The 22,539-nt window shown below is 41.4% G+C and overlaps 1 protein-coding gene across 8 annotated transcripts in view; it reads left to right on the top strand.

The window, feature by feature from the left end:
- Positions 1-22,539, top strand: part of Dennd5b (DENN domain containing 5B) — a 152,393-nt gene that overhangs the window by 90,911 nt on the left and 38,943 nt on the right. For all 8 annotated transcript variants that reach the window (XM_031383976.1, XM_031383984.1, XM_031383977.1 and 5 more), the window contains 4 exons: positions 3,509-3,659; positions 10,484-10,577; positions 14,943-15,074; positions 16,690-16,842. In XM_031383976.1, coding sequence (XP_031239836.1) covers positions 3,509-3,659; positions 10,484-10,577; positions 14,943-15,074; positions 16,690-16,842 — 530 coding nt within the window. The remainder of the gene's footprint in view (positions 1-3,508; positions 3,660-10,483; positions 10,578-14,942; positions 15,075-16,689; positions 16,843-22,539) is intronic.

Here is a 22,539-nt window from a genome sequence, read left to right as displayed (position 1 = left end):
AGCTATTAGAATACTACAGTTATTTTGGTATTGCCAAGGAAAGAAATATTAAATGATAACTTTTATGCAGTGCTTGTAGTCTTCTAGCATCACTTTGTATTCCTATGTATAAAGGCAACTCCTTGGAGCCTCTCGAGGAAGTGGCAAGTGCCTCTGTATTTCTAGAACCTGAGGCAATAGAGTAAATGAAGTTGCTTGCTCGGAGAATTGTGACTTCCAATGCTTTTAATAGTTAAATGAATACCTCATTGGGAAAATTTCATTCCTCTCTTCCTGACAATTTTTAAAATGGTATTAAGTACCAATTCCTTAGCTTAATGTGCCTCTGGAAAATCTTACCAATTAAAATTGATTTTCTTTTTGCCTCTTGGAGCTTGATAGTCCCACTCTTATCACAGAAATCAGAAATTGTATAAACTTCCTGAAAATACCACTAGAGACTTAGCATGTCTATAAACAAGATTAGGTTAAGACCATAGTTCCCTAGAAATTTAAAGACTTTTGAAAAAGTAAAAGGAGACATGTGTGTGTGTGTGTGTGTGTGTGTGTGTGTGTGTGTGTGTGTGTGTGTGTGTGTGTTTGTGTTTTCAGTGCTTGCTTTGGGTATGACAGAGAAGCATTCTACCACTGTTTATACTTCTTAATTTTGAGATGGTCTCAATAAATTATACAGGAAAGCCTTGGCCCCACTATTGTCCTTCCTTGGCTTCCTGACTAACTGGGGTTATAGGCATATATCACCAGGCCCACTTCAGTTATTTCTTTCATCAGGTAAAATTTCATTCCCTTACCCCCCAAAAAGAAACAAACATAGAGATGGGTGTTATTTCTGGCATTGGATTCTTGCTGGCTTTGGTGCTTATGTGTTTGTGTGCTTCTGTTGCTGTTGTACTTCTAATCAAAAAGAATTTTGATTTGCAGGTGAACTTACAAAGCACAGACTATCTGCTGTCAACACTGTGGCTCCATAGCCTTATGATTTCTATGTAGAAAAACAAAAACTGGATAGGAATATAATTTTCTTTTTCCCTACCAATCACCACAAACCAATATCAACTCATACTTTTAAATTCTTTAACAGTAGACCCCCTGACCTCACAAAGCAATCATTTGATAATTTCCAAACATTCAGTATTCTCTGGCAATATAATTACTAAAAAGTTACATTGCTGTATGCTCCCTGTGGCAGTTTATATATAAAGTCTAAAGTAACTCATTGTGAATTATGATTCTTATTTGAAAACAAAACAAAGCAAAAAAACCTTCCAAATAAAAGAAAGAAAGTCAATATCGGATAAATTTCTCTGTCATTGAAAATCAAGTGGAAAAAGCTGAAATTCCTTTTTATGAGGACAAAAGCTGTCAGTGGCAGAAAGGGGATTTTGTTGTCCTTCATGCAACATAAAATTGACAAAGACTTTATATTCTCATGCTGTAAATCTAGACATTGTTATGCCCAAACTGACAACTAATTATGTTTACAAATATCAGAAAACATGTGTCGATTTTGCTATAATGTCCATTGTGCAAACATTTCCCTCACAGTATTTATGATTAAATATTATTAAACATGGGGAACTACATCACTGAAGAGTAAATGATATTTCATATTAAAACACAGACCAGCTCCCTTTGGTTCTCTCTATGCCTACAGTAGAACATTTAGAGTGTATTTTTTGCCGGGCAGTGGTGGCACATGCCTTTAATCCCAGCACTTGGGAGGTAGAGGCAGGTGGATTTCTGAGTTCGAGGCCAGCCTGGTCTACAGAGTGAGTTCCAGGACAGCCAAGGCTACACAGAGAAACCCTGTCTCGAAAAAAAACAAAAAACAAAACAAAACAAAAAAAAAGAGTGTATTTTTTGTATTTTTGTTTTTGTTGTTTTGAGACCGGGTTTCTCTGTATGTTTTTCTCTGGCTGGAACTCACTCTGTAGACTAGGCTGGCCTGGAACTCAGAAATCTGCCTGTCTCTGCCTCCCAAGTGCTGGGATTAAAGGCATGCGCTAGCTTAAAGTATAGTTTAAAAGAAATCACAAGCTACACATAAAAGTCCAATACAAACCTAGGACTTTAATCCCAACACTTGGGAGGCAGAGCAAGCCTAGTCTATATAGAGTTTTAGGCCAACAAGAGCTACATAGTGAGACCTCAGAAAACAAGAGTGAAGTACAATAAAAAGTTTGTAATACATATTGTCTCTCAGCATTTTAAAGTTTTAGGTCATGGCAAGCAGCATTCATCTCCACACAGAGTGCCTTGGTGGAGCCCTTCTGTGATCTGGTGTCACACTCTGGTTTTAGTTTGTCTTACAACTCTTTCGCCTTTTCTGTGGTCTGGTGTCAGACAGTATTAAGCATTGTTCTGACAAGACCAGAAAAGGTCTTGGGCAGTATCCTCCAATGGAGCTTAGCATAGGTGTGAAGAATTACCAGGGCTCAGTCTGCTGGCACTGAGTAGTATAAAGTTACCTTTGGGGCTGGAGAGATGGCTCAGCAGTTAGGAACACTCACTGTTCTTCCAGAGAACATGAGTTCAAATCCCAGCAACCACATGTAGCTCACAGCCATCCGTAATGAGATCTGACTCCCTCTTCTGGTGTGTCTGAAGACAGCTACAGTGTACTTAAATATAATAATAAATAAATCTTTAAAAAAAGAAAAAGTTACCTTTGTCTCATAAGCATCATGATCCTTATTCCTGCAGGGATCTGTTTACCACATAACTCTGATCCCTTTTGTTATCCCTTTTTAATAATCCTCGAGCAAAAGATTGAAGGGTTAATCTTTTATCCCAAATAATACATTTTCTTTGGTTGATAAAAACACTTTAAAAATCAGGCTTGTTTTGTTTTACTGAAGTAAATCACTTTCTTTAAGAGAACCTCCAACCCCGCTAAATTTAAGATATTTTAGAGTAGACATGTTGAGAAATCCTCCTTCATCTTTGACCTATTTTCTTGAAAAGTACAGGGGTCTTTTTTAAGTTGGACATTTTTTAAATGCCTGCTTCTTATTTACTTCTTCTCTGACTTCCCTAAAATGAGATTGTAGACTTCACACAGTTCCTTGTTTCTATAGATGATGAGCCATGAATGTTTACTCGATGTCTGCACAAAGTGAAGTACATGGCAGCTGAGCTTGCTTCTTTTCCTCCCCCTTACACTTAGCTCAAGAGTTTTGTTTGCTATCTTGTTATTTAGTACTGTGCTTAGAATTGTATTTTGGCTAAAGATATTGAATTTCCCATTTTAAAACAATTATTTATCCTTTAATCCCAGCACTTGGAAGGCAGAGGCAGGAGGATCTCTATAAGTCCCAGGCAAGCTCGATCTGCACAGTGAGTTCCAGGACATCCAGAGTTACATAGTGAGGCCTTGTCTCAAATTTAAAAAGAAAAAGCTGTTTTAGAGTGTTTGAATGACTTAAATTTTCTGTAGGTGCATGAGTGTATGATGCATTATGTTTTTAGCATTGAAATGTCTCTAATTTAATATAAATTTAACTTACAGCCCAGTCAATTGAACAAAGATTGATGAAAATGGATCACACTGCAATTCACCCACATCTACTTGATATGAAAATCGGTCAAGGCAAATATGAGCAAGGGTTCTTTCCAAAGTTACAGTCCGATGTCTTGGCAACAGGACCAGCCAATAACAAGTAAGCATGCATTTTACTTGTGATTAGTGGAATGAAAGAAGATTCTACAGTGTAAACTAGACAGTGTGTTTATCTGTTAAATATCTTATCTGTTTACATCTTTTTAAGACCATATTAATCTAAATTGAATTGACTTTTTTAGTTCTGTTAGGTAAAAGACTCTAAAGACCAGATTTTTTTTATATAGAACTATAAATAGACACATTTGGTTTTGTTTTTTAATTTGTGTTTTGTTATTGTTGTTGCAACTGAGCTGGAATTCAGTATATAATCGAAACCTTGCCTCAAACCATATGACCTTCCTCAGCACTCTCTCTTTTTTCTTTCTTTTTTTTTACTTTCAAAACCCTCTTTTTTTAATTAATTAATTTATTTTTTACACTCCATATTTTATTCCCCCCCTCCACCCTCCGACTGTTCCACATCCCATACCTCCTCTCCACCCTGCTGTCTCCACGTGGATGTCCCAACCCCCCACCCCACCTGACCTCTAAACTCCCTGGGGCCTCCAGTCTCTTGAGGGTTAGGTGCATCATCTCTGAATAAACACAGACCCAGCAGTCCTCTGCTGTATGTGTGTTGGGGGCCTCATATCAACTGGTGTATGCTGCCTGTTTGGTGGTCCAGTGTTGGAGAGATCTCAGGGGTCCAGATTAATTGAAACTGCTGGTCCTCCTACACGGTCGCCCTTCCCCTCAGCTTCTTTCAGTCTTCCCTAATTCAACAACAGGTCAGCTGCTTCTGTCCATTGGTTGGGTGCAAATATCTGCATCTAACTCTTTCAGCTGCTTGTTGAGTCTTCCAGAGTACAGTCATGCTAGGTCTCTTTTTGTGAGCCCTCCATAGCCTCAATAATAGTGTCAGGTCTTGGGATCTCCCCTTGAGCTGGATCCCACTTTGGGCCTATTGCTGGACCTTCTTTTCCTCAGGCTTCTCTCCATTTCTATCCCTGTAATTCTTTCAAATAGGAACAATTATGGGTCAGAGTTGTGACTGTGGGATACCCCCCTGTAGCTGCCTGCAGCCACTCATACGAATGGGTCGTCTGGAATGGGGGTCAGGGCCTGAATAATTAAGGGTACTGGAAATGTGGGAAGGGTTTGAAAAAATTAGACCAACACATGGTGTGCTTTCAGTCTGCCATCATTCATTGAATTCTCTTTGTTACAAGTAAACAGGTAGATAGGTAAAGCAAACCCCCTGCCCCAAGTTCGTCAGCAACTTGGCCCAATCAGCAGCCTCATCTTCAGTCTCTGGAGGCAGGACTTCCGGCATAACTGGAACGTGGAGAGTGGCGTGGCTATTAGCAGGAGTTGGGCAGAGAGGCGTGGCTATCTGTGGCAAGGCGGGGTCTGATAGAATCATCTCTCAGCTGTAGGAGGGTCACACACACACACCCACCCACATCATTTGGTGCCCTGTATTCCTGCTGGAGGTGAGCTCTATGAGTTCACACTCCCTACTGTCAGACATTTCATCTAAGGTCCTTCTCTTTGACTCCTGAGAGTCTTTCACCTCCAAGTCTCTGGTGCATTGGGTAGGGTTCCCACAACCTCCTACCTCCCGAGGTTACCTGTTTCCATTTTTTTTTAAAGATTTATTTATTATTATATATAAGTACACTGTAGCTGACTTCAGACACACCAGAAGAGGGGATCAGATCTCATTATGGGTGGTTGTGAGCCACCACGTGGTTGCTGGGATTTGAACTCAGAACCTATGGAAGAGCACTCAGTGCTCTTATCCACTGAGCCATCTCACCAACCCCCGCCTGTTTCCATTCTTTCTGCTGGTCCTCGGGGCTTCAATCCTTTTCCCTCACCCAATACCAGATCAGGTTCCCCTCTTCCTCCAATTACGCTCCCCCCCTTTCCCTCCAGATCCCGCCCTCCCTACTTGTGATTGCTTTCTTCTCTCTTCCAAGTGGGACTGAGGCATCCTCACTTGAGCACTTCAGCGTGTTGACCTTATTGAGTTCTGTGGACTGTATCTTGGGTAGTCTGTACTTTTTTTTTTAATTGGCTAATATCCACTTATTAGTGAGTACATACCATGCATGTCCTTTTGGATCTGAGTTACTTCACTCGGGATGATATTTTCTAGTTCCATCCATTTGCCTGCAAAATTCAGGATGTCCTCGTTCTTAATAGCTGAGTAGTATTCTATCATGTAAATGAGCCACATTTTCTGTATCCATTCTTCTTTGTAGACAAGGCTGGCTTTGAACTCATCTCTGTGAGTCTGCTTGCCTTTGCCTCCCAACACTGGGATTAAAAGTGTGAGCCACCCCTCCCTGGTTCATTCTCTTTTTTACAGTGATTGCTGAACCTTTCAGTAACAGGGAGCTGAGCACAATTTTCAAAATGCCTGTTTCTAGAGTGCTGGGATTGCAGATATATGGTACCACAAATGTTTTATATAGTACTGTAGATGAAACTGAAGGCTTTGTTCATGGTTGGTAAGAATTCTACCAACTAGGACTGGAGAGATGGCTTGGCGGTTAAGAGCACTGACTGCTCTTCCGAAGGTCCTGAGTTCAAATCCCAGCAACCACATAGTGGCTCACAACTACCCATAACAAGATCTGATGCCTTCTTCTGGTGTGTCTGAAGACATCTACAGTGTACTTACATATAATAAATAAATAGATCTTGGGGAGGGTGGAGAATTCTGCCAACTAAGCTACATCTCTAGATCTTACACTTTATTTTTCTTTTATTTATAAAAATGTTCTAATTGTTTGAATCACTTTGATATAAATGAGTATACTGCTGTCCTGACAGTTCTTGTTTCCCTATGATAGCATTGTATTTTTTTCATTCATTTGGTAAGTATTGGTGGTACTGCTGTAGGACCCCGACTCTTGATCAGTGATATTTACTTTGAGATGACCCTGAGTGAGACGCCGAGATGCCGATAAATACAAAATCAAGAGGCTTAGTTTCCTTCAAGTCAGGGCTAACCTTCGTTTAGTCCCTCAAGGAGAGTTACTAGAAGGCAACCACGAATGGCTATTACAAGCAGTTTTTTAAACTTATTAGGGGCACAGGTTACATCAACAAGGTTACAGTTCAAACTTATTAGCTAAGTGTATTGACCTTTAAATCTATTGGCTAGCAAGCATGGGCAGATCATGACACTCATTTGAACTCTACCTGGGACTTTTCAGATGGTCAGGTGACTATCAGTCAGTACATTCTGAGAATTTTTTACTCAAGAATGTTCCTGTGGGTGGAGAATGGAACTTGGCCTATCCTTGACCCCGGGCTGGAGAGGGAAGCTGTAAGGAGGGTATGGGACTGGAAAAGGCTTTTAGGGTCCCTTATTCCCCCTGCCCTTTTCTTGTACAAGCTCCAATCCTAAACCTATACTCAGGGGTCTCGGGTAACTAACTCACATTCTTCAGGTCCTGTCCTTGGGGTTTCATATTGTTGGTTCAGGACCATCAGCTACACTGCTCTTATTCTCTCTTTTATAAAGGCTATAAGCTTGTTCAATATACAGGGTCCAAAGGTCAACAATAGCAGGAGAACAATTAGGGGCCCTAACAAGGTGGATATGAGGATAGTTAACCAAGGGGAAGAGTTAAACCAAGAACCAACCCTGACTCTGTTCTCTTTCTCTCTTCTACTTGGCTAGCCCTTCTCTCACCTTGGCCATTGAATCCTTAACTGGTCTCCAGTATGTGCTTCCCGATGTTTGACACCCCCAAGTAGCACAGAAAAAGTGGTTGGTCCCCTCCCCATTGATGGGCCTGCTGCTGGCATCTCCCATCTCAGGGGCACACATATATGGGGGTTTCTCGCAGGACACTCTTCAACTTTGGGTGTTTGCACCCTAAGTCCCACCCTCTAAGGCCGCTTCTGGGACGTGGTTTTGATTTGAAAGTCCTCGTCCCCCACATACAGGCAATCACTCCCCTGTGTCTCTAGGGTGGGGATATCCCAGGAGTCAAGGCTGGCCCTAACTTACAGAGATTAAAGACAAGGTCCAGCCACCAGGTATAAGGTGGGTGTTCCTCTGTAATGGACCAAGCTATACTCTCGCAGTGGCTGAGAGTACTCGTCAAGTCACTTTGGAAGGGTTGTGGGGTGTGGTGAGGCTCAGCGCTAGAAGGAAGATACACCATAGCCATCTCATGGTTTCTCTGGCCTTCCAGAAGGGCAGATGATCTTGAGCTTGAGGGAGTTGCTCAGGTGTCTAGCTGCTATCCAATTGGTGTCAGGTTCAGGTGCTGGTCTGATGTGAGCTACATGAACCCAGGCAATTACTCCATCCACTTTAATGGTCAACAACACCAGAAATGGCCCTTTCTACTTTGCTTCCAATTTTTTAGCACAATGCTTCTTAATATATACCCAATCTCCAACTTGGTACTCGTGTGGAACCTCTGGGGTACTTGCGTTATACGGGGAAATAAGTTTAGGCCACAATTCCTGGTGGCTGATCTGGGAAGCTTGCAATTGAGCCATAAGATCCTTGTCTGTTGTTCCAAAAGCAGGGGGGCCTGGGCTGCGGCCCCAGCCTGAGGATCTCTCTTTCCCTCTGGAGGCAGTGGGCCTGCTGCTGAGGCCCAGGTCTCTCTCTCTCCCCAGTGCTGACCTGTTGCTGCACAGCACCTTAATTAAAAAGGAGGCAATGTATGAATGAGTTACTTTATTGTAGGGAGGAGAAATATGCTGGTTGAATAGAGAGAAAGAAAGGAGAGGAAGGAGAGAGAGAGAGAGAAAAGGAGAGGGAGAAAGGCAGAGAAAAGAACAAAGAGCAGAGAGGAGAGAGAGAGCAAGAAAGCAAGAGGAAGTAAGAGTGAGAGGGGAGAGAAGTAAGAGAGCAAGAGGGTGAAAGAGTAAGAGAGTGAGGAGGTAAGAGTGAGGGAGAAAAGAGTAAGAGAGCAAGAGAGTGAGAGGAAGTAAGAGAAGAGTAAGCGTGAGGAGGGAGAAAGAGAACAAGAGAGTGAGGAGGGGCAAACCACCCCTTTTATTGTATGGGGCGTGGCATGCCTGGCTTATGATCAGATGACTGTGTGTAAGGTCCAGCTAGAATGCTGGGAGTTTGAGACAGTGTCTGCCTGATAGAGCACACATCTCCTGCAGGGGCAGCTGTGAGGGGTCTGAGCTGAAATCTGAGCCATTGGTCTCAGAGCTACCACCGAACACCTATCATCCCTTGTGAACAAATTTACTTTGCTCAGTGGGTCTCCTGGGTTCCAAGGTGGCTGCTCTACTGGACTCTGGCTGTCAGAGCTGCCCACTGCCCCACACTTGTCAGCCTGAAAAGTCACTCTGGGGAGGTCAAGAGCCAGGGTTAAGGGAGTGGGGGTCCCATACAAGATCTCAAAAGGGGCCAGGTTAAAATGGTAAAGGGTGTTCCGGGCTTGGAACAGGGCCAGGGGAAGGAGAACCACCCAGTAAGCACCAGTCTCCAAGGACAATTTAGTTAAGATCTCTTTTAGGGTTCTTTTCATTCTCTCTACCTGCCCTAAGCTCTGGGGACAGTACACACAATAGACCTTCCAATTAGTCCCCAATATCTCTGGGAATCCCTGACTTACCTTAGAAACAAAAGCAGGACCGTTGTCTCATTCAATTATCTTGGGTACTCTGAACCTCTGAAAAAGGACCAGTGTGCATACTGCAAGGAAAGGGGCCACTGTGCTCAAGAGTACCCTAACAAACAGAAGCCAGGGGGTGGGGAGTGGGAAATCTCAGGTCTTGGGAAAAGCACTCCCCAACAAAGGTGTTAGCCCTGGGGGAAGACAGCGACTAGGGAGGACTGGGTTTGGACCCCCCCCAAACCTGGGGTAACCTTAAAATTGAGGGGAAACCCACCTAATTCTTGGTGGACACTGGGTCCAACACTTAGTCCTCTTCCAAGCTGATGGGCCAGTCTCCAGCAAAACAATCTTGGGTCCAAGGAGCTACTGGCACTAAAATGTATTCATGGACTACCTGAAGAACAGTGGACCTAGGGATGGGCCAGGTATCCCATTCATTTATGGTCATCCCAGACTCTACCCTCTGTTGGGGCGAGATTTACTTTCCAAGATGGGGGCCCAGACACACTTCCTGCCCGACAGGCTGCAACTAACTGGCCCAAAAGGACAGTCCATGGGTGGAAGAAAGACCTCTCTGACTGACCTCAAATTCCAAGGCTTTGGTGAGGGCAGTTAGCTCTGCTTTCTGTGCCAATGTGCCAGGGGGTAGAGGTTTAGCCCAGAGGACATTTTTGCCACCCACCATGGCAGCACCTGCTCGTCTCTGACCTTCATGGAGAAAACTGCTCCCATCTATAAACCAGGTAACCTCAGCTCCTGGCACCAAGGAGTTTTCTGTCTCTCTTTGGTTGGAGTCTCTCTTCTCTGCTTTCCCTAACTACTGTAGCCAAGATTCTCTGTAAATTCCTTTTCTGTCCTGAACTTAGATCTGAGATTTTTTTTTTTCTTCTAGAAATAATTTGCCTGAAATATAATGCTCAAGCTAGATGAAAGTGGGTAACTTTAAGATTATACATATAGTAAAAGTAAAAGCACATGCCTATAAGATTAAATGGTATCTGAAATTATAACTTTAAACATATTTTGAAAAGAATTGATTGAAAGAGCTGGGTATGGTGGCACAAGAGACAGGAGGACCATGATTTCAAGTCCAGACTAAACTAGGCAGCAAGAGTGTCCAAATTAAAAACAAGTGAACCAGAGAAGAAAAAAATAGCTGTTACTAGACTTTTGTACAAATGGTTCATTTTTTCTAAGAAAGTGAATTCCATGTCTTTTTATTTGACTGTTTTTTTAAATCTACATTGTCTTGGATATATTTACTTTCTAGTCGCTGGGTGAGTCGAAGTGCCACAGCACAACGCAGGAAAGAGCGCCTTCGCCAGAGCTCTGAACACATTGGGCTGGACAGTGACTTACGGGAGGTATGTGGTCTGGCTGCCTGAGACGCCACGATGCAGAGGTCACAGAACTCACCAGGAGGTGTCATTATACATGATCTTTCAAGTTCTTTTAAAAGCAATTCATCTATATTATCAAATATTATTTTTGTACTGAAGTGTAGCAGAAAACACTTTTCCAGCTTTATCCCTTTATTCGTCTCTGTATTGAATCATACAGAAACTTTATTTAGGATAAATTTTTGGTCATTAGGTCACCTGAAGGGAGAAATATTGAGATACACCTATATCTAAGTTTCAAATATAATTTAGGCTGGGTAAATAAAGATACATTAACATATTCTTTGTCCTTGGTTTGTTGACCCCATTTTTAGATATACTAGAGCTGTTCTTAGATTAAATATGCTCTATTTGTATTCATTGAAAATAAAATTCAAATTATGTTTAAATATTTTATTTATTTTAATGAAAGAAAATGCACTCAGAAATTCTGTTTTATGAACTCAAATGTATAGAAATACAACAGAAAGCATCATTCCAAACCTCACTTTCTATACTTGTGTTCATACATGTGTGATTTTAAGCATTTTCTTAAGAGCTGAAGCCTTTCCTGTTCATTGCCTCTCCTTTGCTGCCCCACCCCTTGTCATCATATCATGTGCATGCAGGTTTTGCTTCTCTATCTTTGCTTTCTTTTTTTTTTGTTTCTCTCTTTTTCTACTTTTCTGTCATTGAAACGTCGCCATCATTTTAGCCTTCCGGGGAACTTTTGGTCTGTCAGAACTCCGTGGCATTCTGGGAGTGGGATCAGGGCCCAACTCCTCCTGCACGGCTTCCTAAAAAGTCCTTCTCTGAATGCTGCCTGGTATGTCCTTTGCCTTGAAAGTGCTTCACAAGATTGCTTGAATGGCCCACACATAAAAGTGCATGTGTCATGCTTGAGCTCTGCTTCATCTAGCCTGTTTTTGCTGGAATGTGCTCACATAAGCAGTTCTGAAATATTAACAGTAAAGGTGACATTCAACTCCTGAGTCTTTGGGGATGTTTGTATATATTTGTGTGTATGTATATTTATGTATGTGTATATTTACATATATATATATATATATATATATATATATATATATATATATATATATATATATATATATATATATATATATATATCCTTGGTAACAAATTGCTTTTCTTAAGTTGGGGAGGAATATGTTATAATTCTCTCTTATTTTAAGCATTTTTCTCACAAGTGCAGAAGTGGCTGAATATCAGCTTTTCTTTTGTTATATGTTTGTCTCTGTAATGTTTTAATTTAATTTCCTGGTCTACATTTTGTGATTCAGAAAACTCACTCACTGTCATAGAGTATTTGTGCTAAGAGGAACCTTTGAGGTCTTCTTGTCTAACTTGACATAATTTAGCTGTCAAGTAAGAAATTTGCCCACAGTTAAATGGACATACAAAGAGAAGACTGAGCCTGTAGCACAGGCCTTCTAATGTCCAGGCTCAAGTCTCTTCCCATTGATCATGCATATCAGTCTGCTCTAACCAGTGCTCACCTGAGGATACAAATACTCTGGCTTACAACTTTTCCTCATTATGTTAGTCCTTTATATTTACAATAGTCTGTTCTTTAAAGAGCACTTAGTTCAGTGTTTATTGAAGAAGATTGCAATTTAACTTATATTTCCTAATGGCTTATTGCTTCATTTTTGGTTGGTTGGTTTTTCTGGGTTGTTGTTGTTGTCATTGTTTTAAGACAGAATATCAACCATGTTACTGACTGGCCTCAAACTCACAGGATCTGCATGCCTCTTCTTCCCATAATCTGGGATTAAAGGTGTACACCACCCAGCTGTTTTAGGTTCTGTGTGTGTGTGTGTGTGTGTGTGTGTGTGTGTGTGTGTGTGTGTGCGTGCGCGCGAGCGTTTGAGTCTGTCTGTCTGTCTATGTGTATGGCACATGAATACAGTGCCCTCGGAGGCCAGAAGAACGCTTGGAACCTCTTGCTATAGTTACAGGCATTGTGAACTGTCCAGAGTGGGTGCTGGTAACCAAACTCAAGTCCTCTGCAGGATCAGTATACACTCAGCACTGATCCATCTCGCCAACCCCACCACACCCAGTTTTTATATGGTGCTGGGGCTCAAAGCAGGGCTTTGTACATGCTAGCCAAGCACTCTACAACTGAGCTACACTCCCAGTGGGAAAATTCTTTAAACATTAAAAATTTATTTACTTATTTTTTTTTTCAAGACAAGGTTTTTCTATATAGCCCTGGCTGTCCTGGAACTCACTCTGTAGACCATGCTAGCCTCGAACTCAGAAATCTGCCTACTTCTGCCTCCCTATTTTTACCAATCTTTCTATCTAGCTTTTGATCCTGTCTCCAAGTGAAATATAATTCTCATATAGGGATGTTGCCTTGTAGCTCAGGTGGTTTTTTTCTGAAAGTGATTTTATTTCCTACATTTACTTACTTGAAAATTAGCTTTCAGTATGTATCTATGCCCATTGCTACATTTAAGTGCCCTGCTGATAATTTCTCAATCTCAATTCCTCCCACATACACATCCTTTTTTTCCTTTGAATAATGTTTAAAACAGATAAGTACACATAGGTGCTTAAGAAACTGCTACTTGGAGAATTCATTTGCTTTTTCAGTGATTCTTTAAATTATTAGATTGGAAAAAGGCTATATAATTTTGTTAATACTGTCTTTTGTCATAAACATTGAGAGAAACTGATCACTTAATCAGTAAGATTTTCAGTAGCTTTAACAGGTTAATTTTCCTCTAAAAGGGAAATGAATTCTTATACATTTAAAGAATGTGAAGTATTTTACACATCATTCTCTACAGTATCAAATTCTCCCCTTAAGATAATAAGGGTGGATTTACATCTGTGCCCGTGGATATACCAGTTAGCTAGCTTGCAATCTCTCTTCTCAACAAAATACTAGATTTTTTTTGTTTTGTTTGGTTTGGTTTTTTGGTTTTGGTTTTTCGAGACAGGGTTTCTCTGTATAGCCCTGGCTGTCCTGGAACTCACTCCATAGACCAGACTGGTCTTGAACTCAGAAATCCGCCTGCCTCTGCCTCCCAAATGCGGGGACGAAAGGTGTGCGCCACCACGCCCGGCTCAAAATACTAGTTTTACTATATGATTTAGAGCAGTTCTTCAAAAATGTAGTCTTAAGACACTTGGATCTTTTGGAGATTATGTCTTGTCATCTTGATGCAAAAGTCTAGATTAGGTTTTTCAGGTAGCATACAGACAAAGAGAACATAGTTCTCCACTGACAAAGTGTGTGGGGGTAGGGCAGTGTTCTGTTTGTATGCTTGCTTGTTTACTACTTTGAGATGCCATCTTGAGTATCCCAGCCTGGACTCAAACTTGCCATGTAAACAAAGATGACCTTGAACTGCTGATCCTTCTGCATTCACCTTCCAAGCACCCAGCCCATGGGTATACACCACCAAACATGGTTTACATGGTGCTCAGGATTGATCCCAAGACCTGTGCATAAGAAAGCTCTCTACCAACTGAGCTTTTTTGTTGTTGTTTGATTTTGGCTTTTATGGAAATTCACTAAACAAAGTTCAAGAACCTTGAAATTTATGTGTGTGTGTGTGTGTGTGTGTGTGTGTGTGTGTGTGTGTCCACAAAGTCAACAGAGGACTCTGGACATAATACTAGGGATTATAGAACAAAGCAAGGGAAGGTTTTTATGGAAACATCTTAGAGTCCTCCCATCCACCTCGTCCCAGCCCCCACCCCCAACCTCCATCCCCCTATGATAGAAGCACATGATACTTTTGAGCCATTTCTGTGAGGTAGATAGCATGTACCATACAATAAGATGTATCATCATTAGCTGATATGATTGAAATCATAAAAATTAGCTACAACACAATTCTGGTACTTTTGAAACTTAATTAGAGCTAAGGGTTTGATTGGAGAGCAATGCCCTTGATGACTGAGGAATTTAAAGTCTCTGCTGAGCGGACTGGAACAGACGAAGCCAGTGACCTGAGAACCACTCCTTTTCTATGGAATCTCAGACTAGACTAGACACCTAAATCTTTTACTCTTACCATGATTATAACTAATCATAATTCTGGTGGTCCCATTAAAAAGACTAAACTCAACGAAACTCCTGGTTTTGAGTGCATTTCAACTTAATAAAGTTTCTGTCACTCTCCTTTCACAAGAGCTAACTGGTTTGAGGAGGAGTACAAACATCCTCTGCCTTCTATCAAGAGCACTAAAGTCTTAGTTGCTGTTATACACATATGCTTACAGCTTTCTTTTTTGTTGTATTTGTACGTGTAAGTTATAAGTAGAAAAGAATATATGATGTTAATACATTAAAATATTTCTGATTTTTAGAAATATATGCAAGAGGCACGAAGTTTAGGAAAAAACCTGAGGCAACCAAAACTGTCAGATCTCTCACCTGCTGTGATTGCACAAACCAACTGGAAATTTGTAGAAGGCTTATTGAAAGAATGCAGAATGAAGGTACGTATGCTGCTTCCAGACAGTGTACATTCATGTTTAGACTGTGTGTGGATCGAAGATGGGATGAGCCAACCCCATTTGTGCCTATAGCTTCTCTAAAAAGAAAGTTTATTATTTTTGTATGAATATGGGTGTTTTACCTGTATGTATATCTGTGTACTACATGTGGGCGGTACCCATAAAGGCCAAAAGGGGGCATCATATCCTCTAGGACTGGAGTTACAGATGCCTGTGAGCTATCATGTGGTACTGGAAATCAAACCCAGCTCCTCTGCAAAGACAGCCAGTGCTCTTAACCACTGAGCCACCTCTCCAATCCCCCACCCCACCCCCCCAAAAAACTTTTTTTGTGGCATAGACTTAATATGCTCTTCACTGAAGTCATGAACCTTCATGAAGTCTTCTATAGCATCAGTTTCATGGGAGCCTTGGGATGTGTGTGTGTGTGTGTGTGTGTATGTGTGTACGCGCACATGGAAATCAGAAGACAACAATGAAATCTGTTTATACCATTCACTTCATTTTGAGACAGCCTCTTTCTTGTTTCTTGACACTACTTTAGCTGTTTGAAAATAGCAGGCCATGAGCTTCATCCCAAATTTTACATAGGAGCACCAAGATTGCAGGTGTATGCCAGCTTTTTTACATGGGTTCCCAGGATCTGAACTCAGGTGGTCAGGCATGTGTAGCAAGCACTTTTACCCACAACCATCTCTCCAGCCCTTAGCTATTATCTTCCTCTTCAGCATGATATTAAGCCACTCATAAGTTATATGAAGAATGTTACTCTGATGTGAAAAGCAACATGTTTTTGTGCCTATGTATATACCTGTATAAAGCCTTGCTTGTGTTCATACTATGTTATAGGTCAGTGAATATTACATACAATTCTCTCACAAAACTGCATTTATAAGAGGTAGCTTGTGATCATATTCAATAAAAGCACTATTTTCAATATCAGTGTGTTCTAATGAATTAGACAAGGTTCTACCTAGAGGAACTGTATGCTTTCTCACTTTATATATGAGACAAGCTTAGGTTGAAAACCATCTACCTGAAACTGGCTTTCAGTTTTTAGTACATCTTTGTGAGCAAATCATACAAACTAGGAAGTTCTCAAAAAAAGATAAACAAGAAAGGAAGGAAGGAAGGAGGAAATGAGGAAGGGAAAAAAGAGCATAGAGCTGCTCACTTCTGTTGTATTTCTGGCTTAAGTATCGATAGCTTTAATTTGTCAAATGCTAGAATCAGCAAAGGGCAAGCTATGGTGACAGAATGAGGTTCTGGTGTCAGGTAGTGGATTTTCTAGATTCAAGGCAATTTCAGAAGTTCAAGATACGTATACTGTTACAGAAGTTAATAATCTAAATTACATGTATTTTTTCAACATGAGAATGCCTTACAAATATTATTTTATTGTTTCATTAGTGCCCTTCTATTTATCTGACATAGTAGTAAAATGTAGAATAGTGAAATATAAAATTACTCCAGCCAGCTGACCACCAGATTAAGACATTGTGACTGGAAAATCTGTAATTAGAATTACAATGCAGGGAAGCTAAATCTTGGTTTTGAGTTTCAGTGCTGTGGCAATTTATTAACATAATGTTTTTAGACAAAACGCATGTTGGTAGAGAAGATGGGACATGAAGCAGTGGAACTGGGCCATGGAGAAGCAAACATTACTGGCTTGGAAGAGAATACCTTGATTGCCAGCCTGTGTGACCTGCTGGAGAGGATATGGAGCCACGGCTTACTGGTCAAGCAGGTAACTGATTCAAGAGGTGCTGTAGCATTGCCACTTTTAAAGGTCTTATTTATGTCAAAGAGCTGTTCAAGAAATCACACACCTTTAATCCCAGCACTGAGGAAGCAGAACCAGGTAGATCTCTATGAGTTTGAGGCTAACCTGGTCTACATAGTGAGACCCTGTCCTAAAAAAGGAAAGAAACCCAAGCAGTAGTGGTGCACGTTTTTAATCTGGGAGGTAGCGGCAGGCAGATCTCTGAGTTTGAGGTTAGCCTGGTCTACCAGGACAGCCAGGGTTTCACAGAAATCTTGTCTCAAATTTAAAAAAAAAAAAAAAAAAGGAAGGAAGGAAGGAAGGATACAAAGATGAGACTGGCAAGAGGACTTGCCACCAACAAGTAATGGTGCTTGCCACCTGACAGTCTGAGTTTGATCTCTGTAACTCACATGGTAGAAGAAGAAAAGTAACCCCTGAAAGCTTTCCTCTAATATCCACACCTGAGTGAGAAATGTGACAAGAATAAGATCCTACAAGATGATTAGATACATATCATAGGCCATTCAGTTCCAGCAACAGAAGCATAATGTAGGCCAGACACAGTGGTGTACACCTTTAATCTCAATACTTGGGAGGCAGAGACAGTTAGGGGTAGGCTGTTCTACAAAGTAAGTTCCAGGACAGCTAAGCCTACACAGTGAGACTCTGTTTCAAAACAGAAAAGAAAGAAGGGAGGGAGGGAGGGAAGGGAAGGGAAGGAAGAAAAAGAAAGAAAATCTGTGATCAGGAGGACCTTTCCTAACAAACAGAAAAACATCAAATTGTACATGTTACACAATCCTTTTTTGCATTCCTAGTATTATGATGTGTATTCAGTAAACTATTCCTGTTTAACTGAGATCAGTATTTGGTTTGAGTAGCAATCCCTGAATACCAGCAGTTACAAAAATTATATCTTCTGTCGATTACAGTAAATATCTACTTTTGTCCAGATTAAAAACTGCTAACCAAGCCCGGTGTGTGTGGTGTCTTTAGTCCACTGTTGTGAGGTATTCAGATAAGACTGCTCGGACATGGTTTAAGCCAATAGAAAGTCTTCGCTAGCTAGCTGGTGACTACAGTGAGTGATCAGGATCCCAGTGTAGGCCTGAGCCTTTGTCAGTGAGCTTTTTTTGGGCGGTGGAGGAAGGTGAGACAGGGTTTCTCTATATAGCCCTGGCTGACCTGGAACTTACTTTATAGAACAAGCTGGCTTTGAACTCAGATCCGCCTACCTCTACCTCCAGAGCAATAGGAGTAAAGGCATACAGCACCCCCTCCTGCCTTCAGGGCAGACTTCTAAGCACAAAAAACGTGTCCTAGGCTGGCATTACTTCAGTTAGCAAGAGCAGTTAGACAAAAGCAGAACTACAGAAACGAAAAAGCAATATTAGTTTATTCAAAGACTTTGATGGATTAGGTCTTTGTTTTAGTTTTGGCAGGTCATGTGCTGAATTTTATAACCTGGATGGTACTTTCATCATGGAGTCAGTTGTGCTAAGATCCCAGGCCTACTAAGGTCTAGAGCCTGTTACATTACATTCCCCCCTGGTCTTATTGAATGAGTCAAATCCTGGACTCATTCTGTTTTAGTTTAAGATGCAGAGCCCCACTGTTTTTGTTGTTGTTATTGTTGTTGTTTGGGGGTTGTTTGTTTGTTTGTTTTTCTTTTTCAAGACAGGGTTTTTCTGAATAGCCTTGGCTGTCGTGGAATTCACTCTATAGACCAGGCTGACCTTGAACTCAGAAATCCACCTGCCTCTGCCTCCCAAATGCTGGGATTAAAGACATATGCCACCACTGCCCAGCAGATTTATTTATTATTACAAATAAGTACACTGTAGCTGTCTTCAGACACACCACAAGAGGGCTTAAGATCTCATTACGGATGGTTATGAGCCACCATGTGGTTGCTGGGATTTGAACTCAGGACCTCTGAAAGAGTAGTCAGTGCTCTTACCCACTGAGCCATCTCACTAGCCCCAAATTTTATTTATTTATGTTATGTATACATGACTACACTGTTGCTGCCTTCAGATACACCAGAAGAGGGCATCAGATCCCATTACAGATGGTTGTGAGCTACCATGTGGTTGCTATCTCTCCAGCCCCAAATTCTCACTTTTTTTTTTTGGGTTATTGTTTGTTTTTTTGTTTTGTTTTGTTTTGTTTTGGGGTTTTTTTTTTGTTTTGTTTTGTTTTGTTTTGTTTTTTTGAGACAGGGTTTCTCTGTATAGCCCTGGCTGTCCTGGAACTCATTTTGTAGACCAGGCTGGCCTCGAACTCAGAAATCCCTGCCTCCCAAGTACTGGGATTAAAGGTGTGTGCCACCACCGCCTCCTGGCAGAGCCCCACTGTTAAGTCACTCTGAATGAGGGCTAAAGGCCCAGTCAGTGCTGATAGCAGAGTAGTTATCCAGGGGGACCAAGAGAACAGAGACTGGTACCAATGATTTTCCTAACCATTTAAAGACTTTCTCTGATTACTCCTGATAAATTAGCATAGAAACAACATGTTTCTTCCAAAACTGTACATAGTTTTCTTTATCTCACGAGAAGTCTAAGCCTCTCTAACTGAAGGACCTCTACGAGGGACTCTAACTCTTGTTTTAATTCAGAAACAAAAATTTTTAGTACCTCTACATCCTGATTAACCTTAGTTGGAAGGCATACGAAGAGGCACATTTGCCAGGCAGAGGTGGCGCCTACCTTTAACCCCAGCACTTGGAAGGAAGAGGCAGGCAGATCTCTTTGAGTCCAAAACCAGCCAGTCTACAGAGTGAGTTCCAGGACAGCCAAAAACTACATAGAGAAACAAAAAAAAGAAAAAGAAAAACAGAAAAAAGAAAAAAAAAAAGAGGCCCATTAGTCAAACCATTAGTACCTGCCCCCGCCCAGTAATATTGTTGTTATCTATATGAATTAACCCATAAGGCAAAATAGCAGGAATCAGAATAAAGGAAAGTTCATGGGTTAATTTAAAGGTTTTGGATATTAGACATGTTTTAGCCCCCTATAAGTCCTCTAACATTAATTTGGGCTATCCTTAGTCACAGTTACTGACAGTATGGTTAGTTCCTATCCCTATATAGTATAGGGGCTGGGTGTCTAAGCATAACCAGCAATCCTGGCTGATACACTATCCCCAGAGTCCCTTCCTGTGGAATAGAGTCTGTTTCCTCAGGTTTTTCCTGTTTTCCAAAGGGCAGAATCTTTTAAAAGGAATTTTTCAGGAAGTCTCAGTTTTATAACTCCAGTTTTTGCAATGGAAACTTCCTTGTTTCAGACAATTAGGGGCAGAGCTGTAGGACATGAATAGAATTGTAAACTCTGTATTTTAACTCAAAATGGTAAATTTTCTTTTCATTTCTCTGTACAACCAGATACTTAAAGTAGGTATTGGCAAGTAAGGTCAAGATGGATATGGGTTGCTGGTCTATAGTCACACCAGCTAGCGTCTTCCTTGTATCTGTCTTCCTCCATTTCCAGTCCAGGTCTGAGGGCAGTGAGGGCTGGACCATGAGCCTTTACTTCAAACCCCTAGTGTAAAACACCAGACTCAGGAGGACATAGAGGGCCAAGGAGTGTAAGGGCCTGCAGACTCGATGAAACCTTAATTTCATTGGACCCATAGCGCAGAGATTGTTCATTTGGCAGCATCCATGGCTTCCATTTTCTTGACCTGGATCTGGTAGATCCATGGAGTAATACCAGCTACCTTCACTACCATAGCAGTGGAGAAAATCACCATGGAGAGTCTGCTCTACATGGTTAGCTTCAGTGTCCCTTTTGCTATCTGCCAAACCCAGATGTACCACTGAACTGGAATGAGGGAAACTGGTATTGGACTCAGAGAGTGGCTGGGCCTCTTGGATAGTCCAGGTATTTGCCATTACTTTCCTGTTTTTTTGGTTTTTATGGGTTGTTTTTTTTTTTGGGGGGGGGGGTTGTTGTTGTTGTTGTTGCCGTTGTTGTTTTGGTAATTTTATGCTGCTGTTAAACATTTTTTTTCCATATGTGTGATTGTTGTTTGGGTCACTTATATAAATTGTTTTGGGTAAAATAACTTTTCCAGCTCCCACATACCTGTTTTCTTCTGTCATCTTACAGTCATGGATAAGCACCTGGGCTATCAGGCAAGAGGGCAGCTGAATTGATAGCTGTGGGTTTCTCAAATGAGTATGAGTGGTAGGTAGTATGAGTGGTAGGCCAGGAGTAGGGCCTGGAACTGGGTTACAGTCAGCTAACATTCTGGCGGTCCTCACAAGAGAGCCACAACCATGTTGTGAGGTGCTGTGAGTGTAAAATCTCAACCCAAGAGTTAACTTGTTTGCTTTTTTTTTTAATTAAACTAGCAGTAGCCACCACAGCTCTTAGACAGGTGTCTAAGACCACATCCTTTGACTACACGGTCTAGTTGTTTAGATGAATATGTCATAGGGCATTTCCATGGTCCCAAAGTTTGGGTTAAAACTTAACCCTTTTGTCTTTTGTTTCATAGACAAACAGATGAAAATATTTTGGAACAGGCTGGCCAGTGGTGGCGCACGCCTTTAATCCCAGCATTTAGGAGACAGAGGCAGGCGGATTTCTGAGTTCGAGGCCAGCCTGGTCTACAGAGTGAGTTCCAGGACAGCCAAGGCTACACAGAGAAACCCTGTCTCGAAAAACAAAAAAAAAAAAAAGAAAAAGAAAAAGAACTAGGACAGGAACTCAAGCAGGGCAGGAGCTAATGCAGAAGCCATGAAGGGGTGCTGCCTCCTTGCTTGCTTCCTATGGCTTGCTCAGCTTACTTTCTTACATGCTTCTTTTGTCTCCCTTCAGCTGGTAGCCAAGAACAGTAGCTTTCTACAATTTGGGCTTTCTTAGCCGACATTCTGTAGCCCAAGGTCTGTAACTCTTGCAGCAGTCCTTCAGTGGCCCTTCTATAATGTTTTCCCGGAAAACCTTTAATAGAAGGGCCAGAAGTCTGCATTTTGTATCTTTAAATTCTGGGGCAACCAGGTATGTTGCTCACTGTAACCTCCTACTGGGTCTACCCATTAAAAAGCAAAGATGGGTTAACTCACCTCTTCCAGTGAGAGGCTGAAGAGTTCCCCTTTCAAGTGCAAGACAGTGTACACCTGTTTTTCTGGAGGAATCAGACTCATGAGAATCAAGAGATCCCATGTTTCTTCACAGGCAGGCGAGGCATATTCCGTAGTGACTGACAGGGCACCAGGATGCTTGTCTCCTCAAGCCAAGTGATAGGACTGCAGTTTCCCTTTTTGTTTCCTGGTTCTTTGGGTATTGTTTAATCTGGTTAAAGGTAGATGAATTGGTTAAACAATTATAATGCTTGGTGTTAGGCCAGTCCTAGGGGTGTGGTTTCTTCTGGCAGAGGGTAAGACACCAAAATTTTGCTTGGTATCTGTAAGTCTGTGTCTTGTCAGAAAAAGTCGTTTTCAATTTATGCAAGAGATCTATTATCTGGGGCCAACTGGGACAAAGGAAATCTTTTTAGTAGCTATCACTAATACTTTAAAAAGGACCTAGTAAAAGCTGTTTAAAGTCTTTTTTTGTCAGTATCGGACAAAGGGAAAAAATCTGTTCTGCCCAGACTGCATTGTGTGGCTGTATTGCCCTGTCCAGCTAGAGGCAGTTTGGGGGGGTTTTGCTTTTTTTTTTTTTTTTTTTTTTT

The sequence above is a fragment of the Mastomys coucha genome, unplaced genomic scaffold (genome assembly GCF_008632895.1).
Source record: "Mastomys coucha isolate ucsf_1 unplaced genomic scaffold, UCSF_Mcou_1 pScaffold20, whole genome shotgun sequence".
NCBI classification, from domain to species: Eukaryota; Metazoa; Chordata; class Mammalia; order Rodentia; family Muridae; genus Mastomys; species Mastomys coucha.
This window is presented reverse-complemented; position numbering and strand designations above follow the sequence as displayed.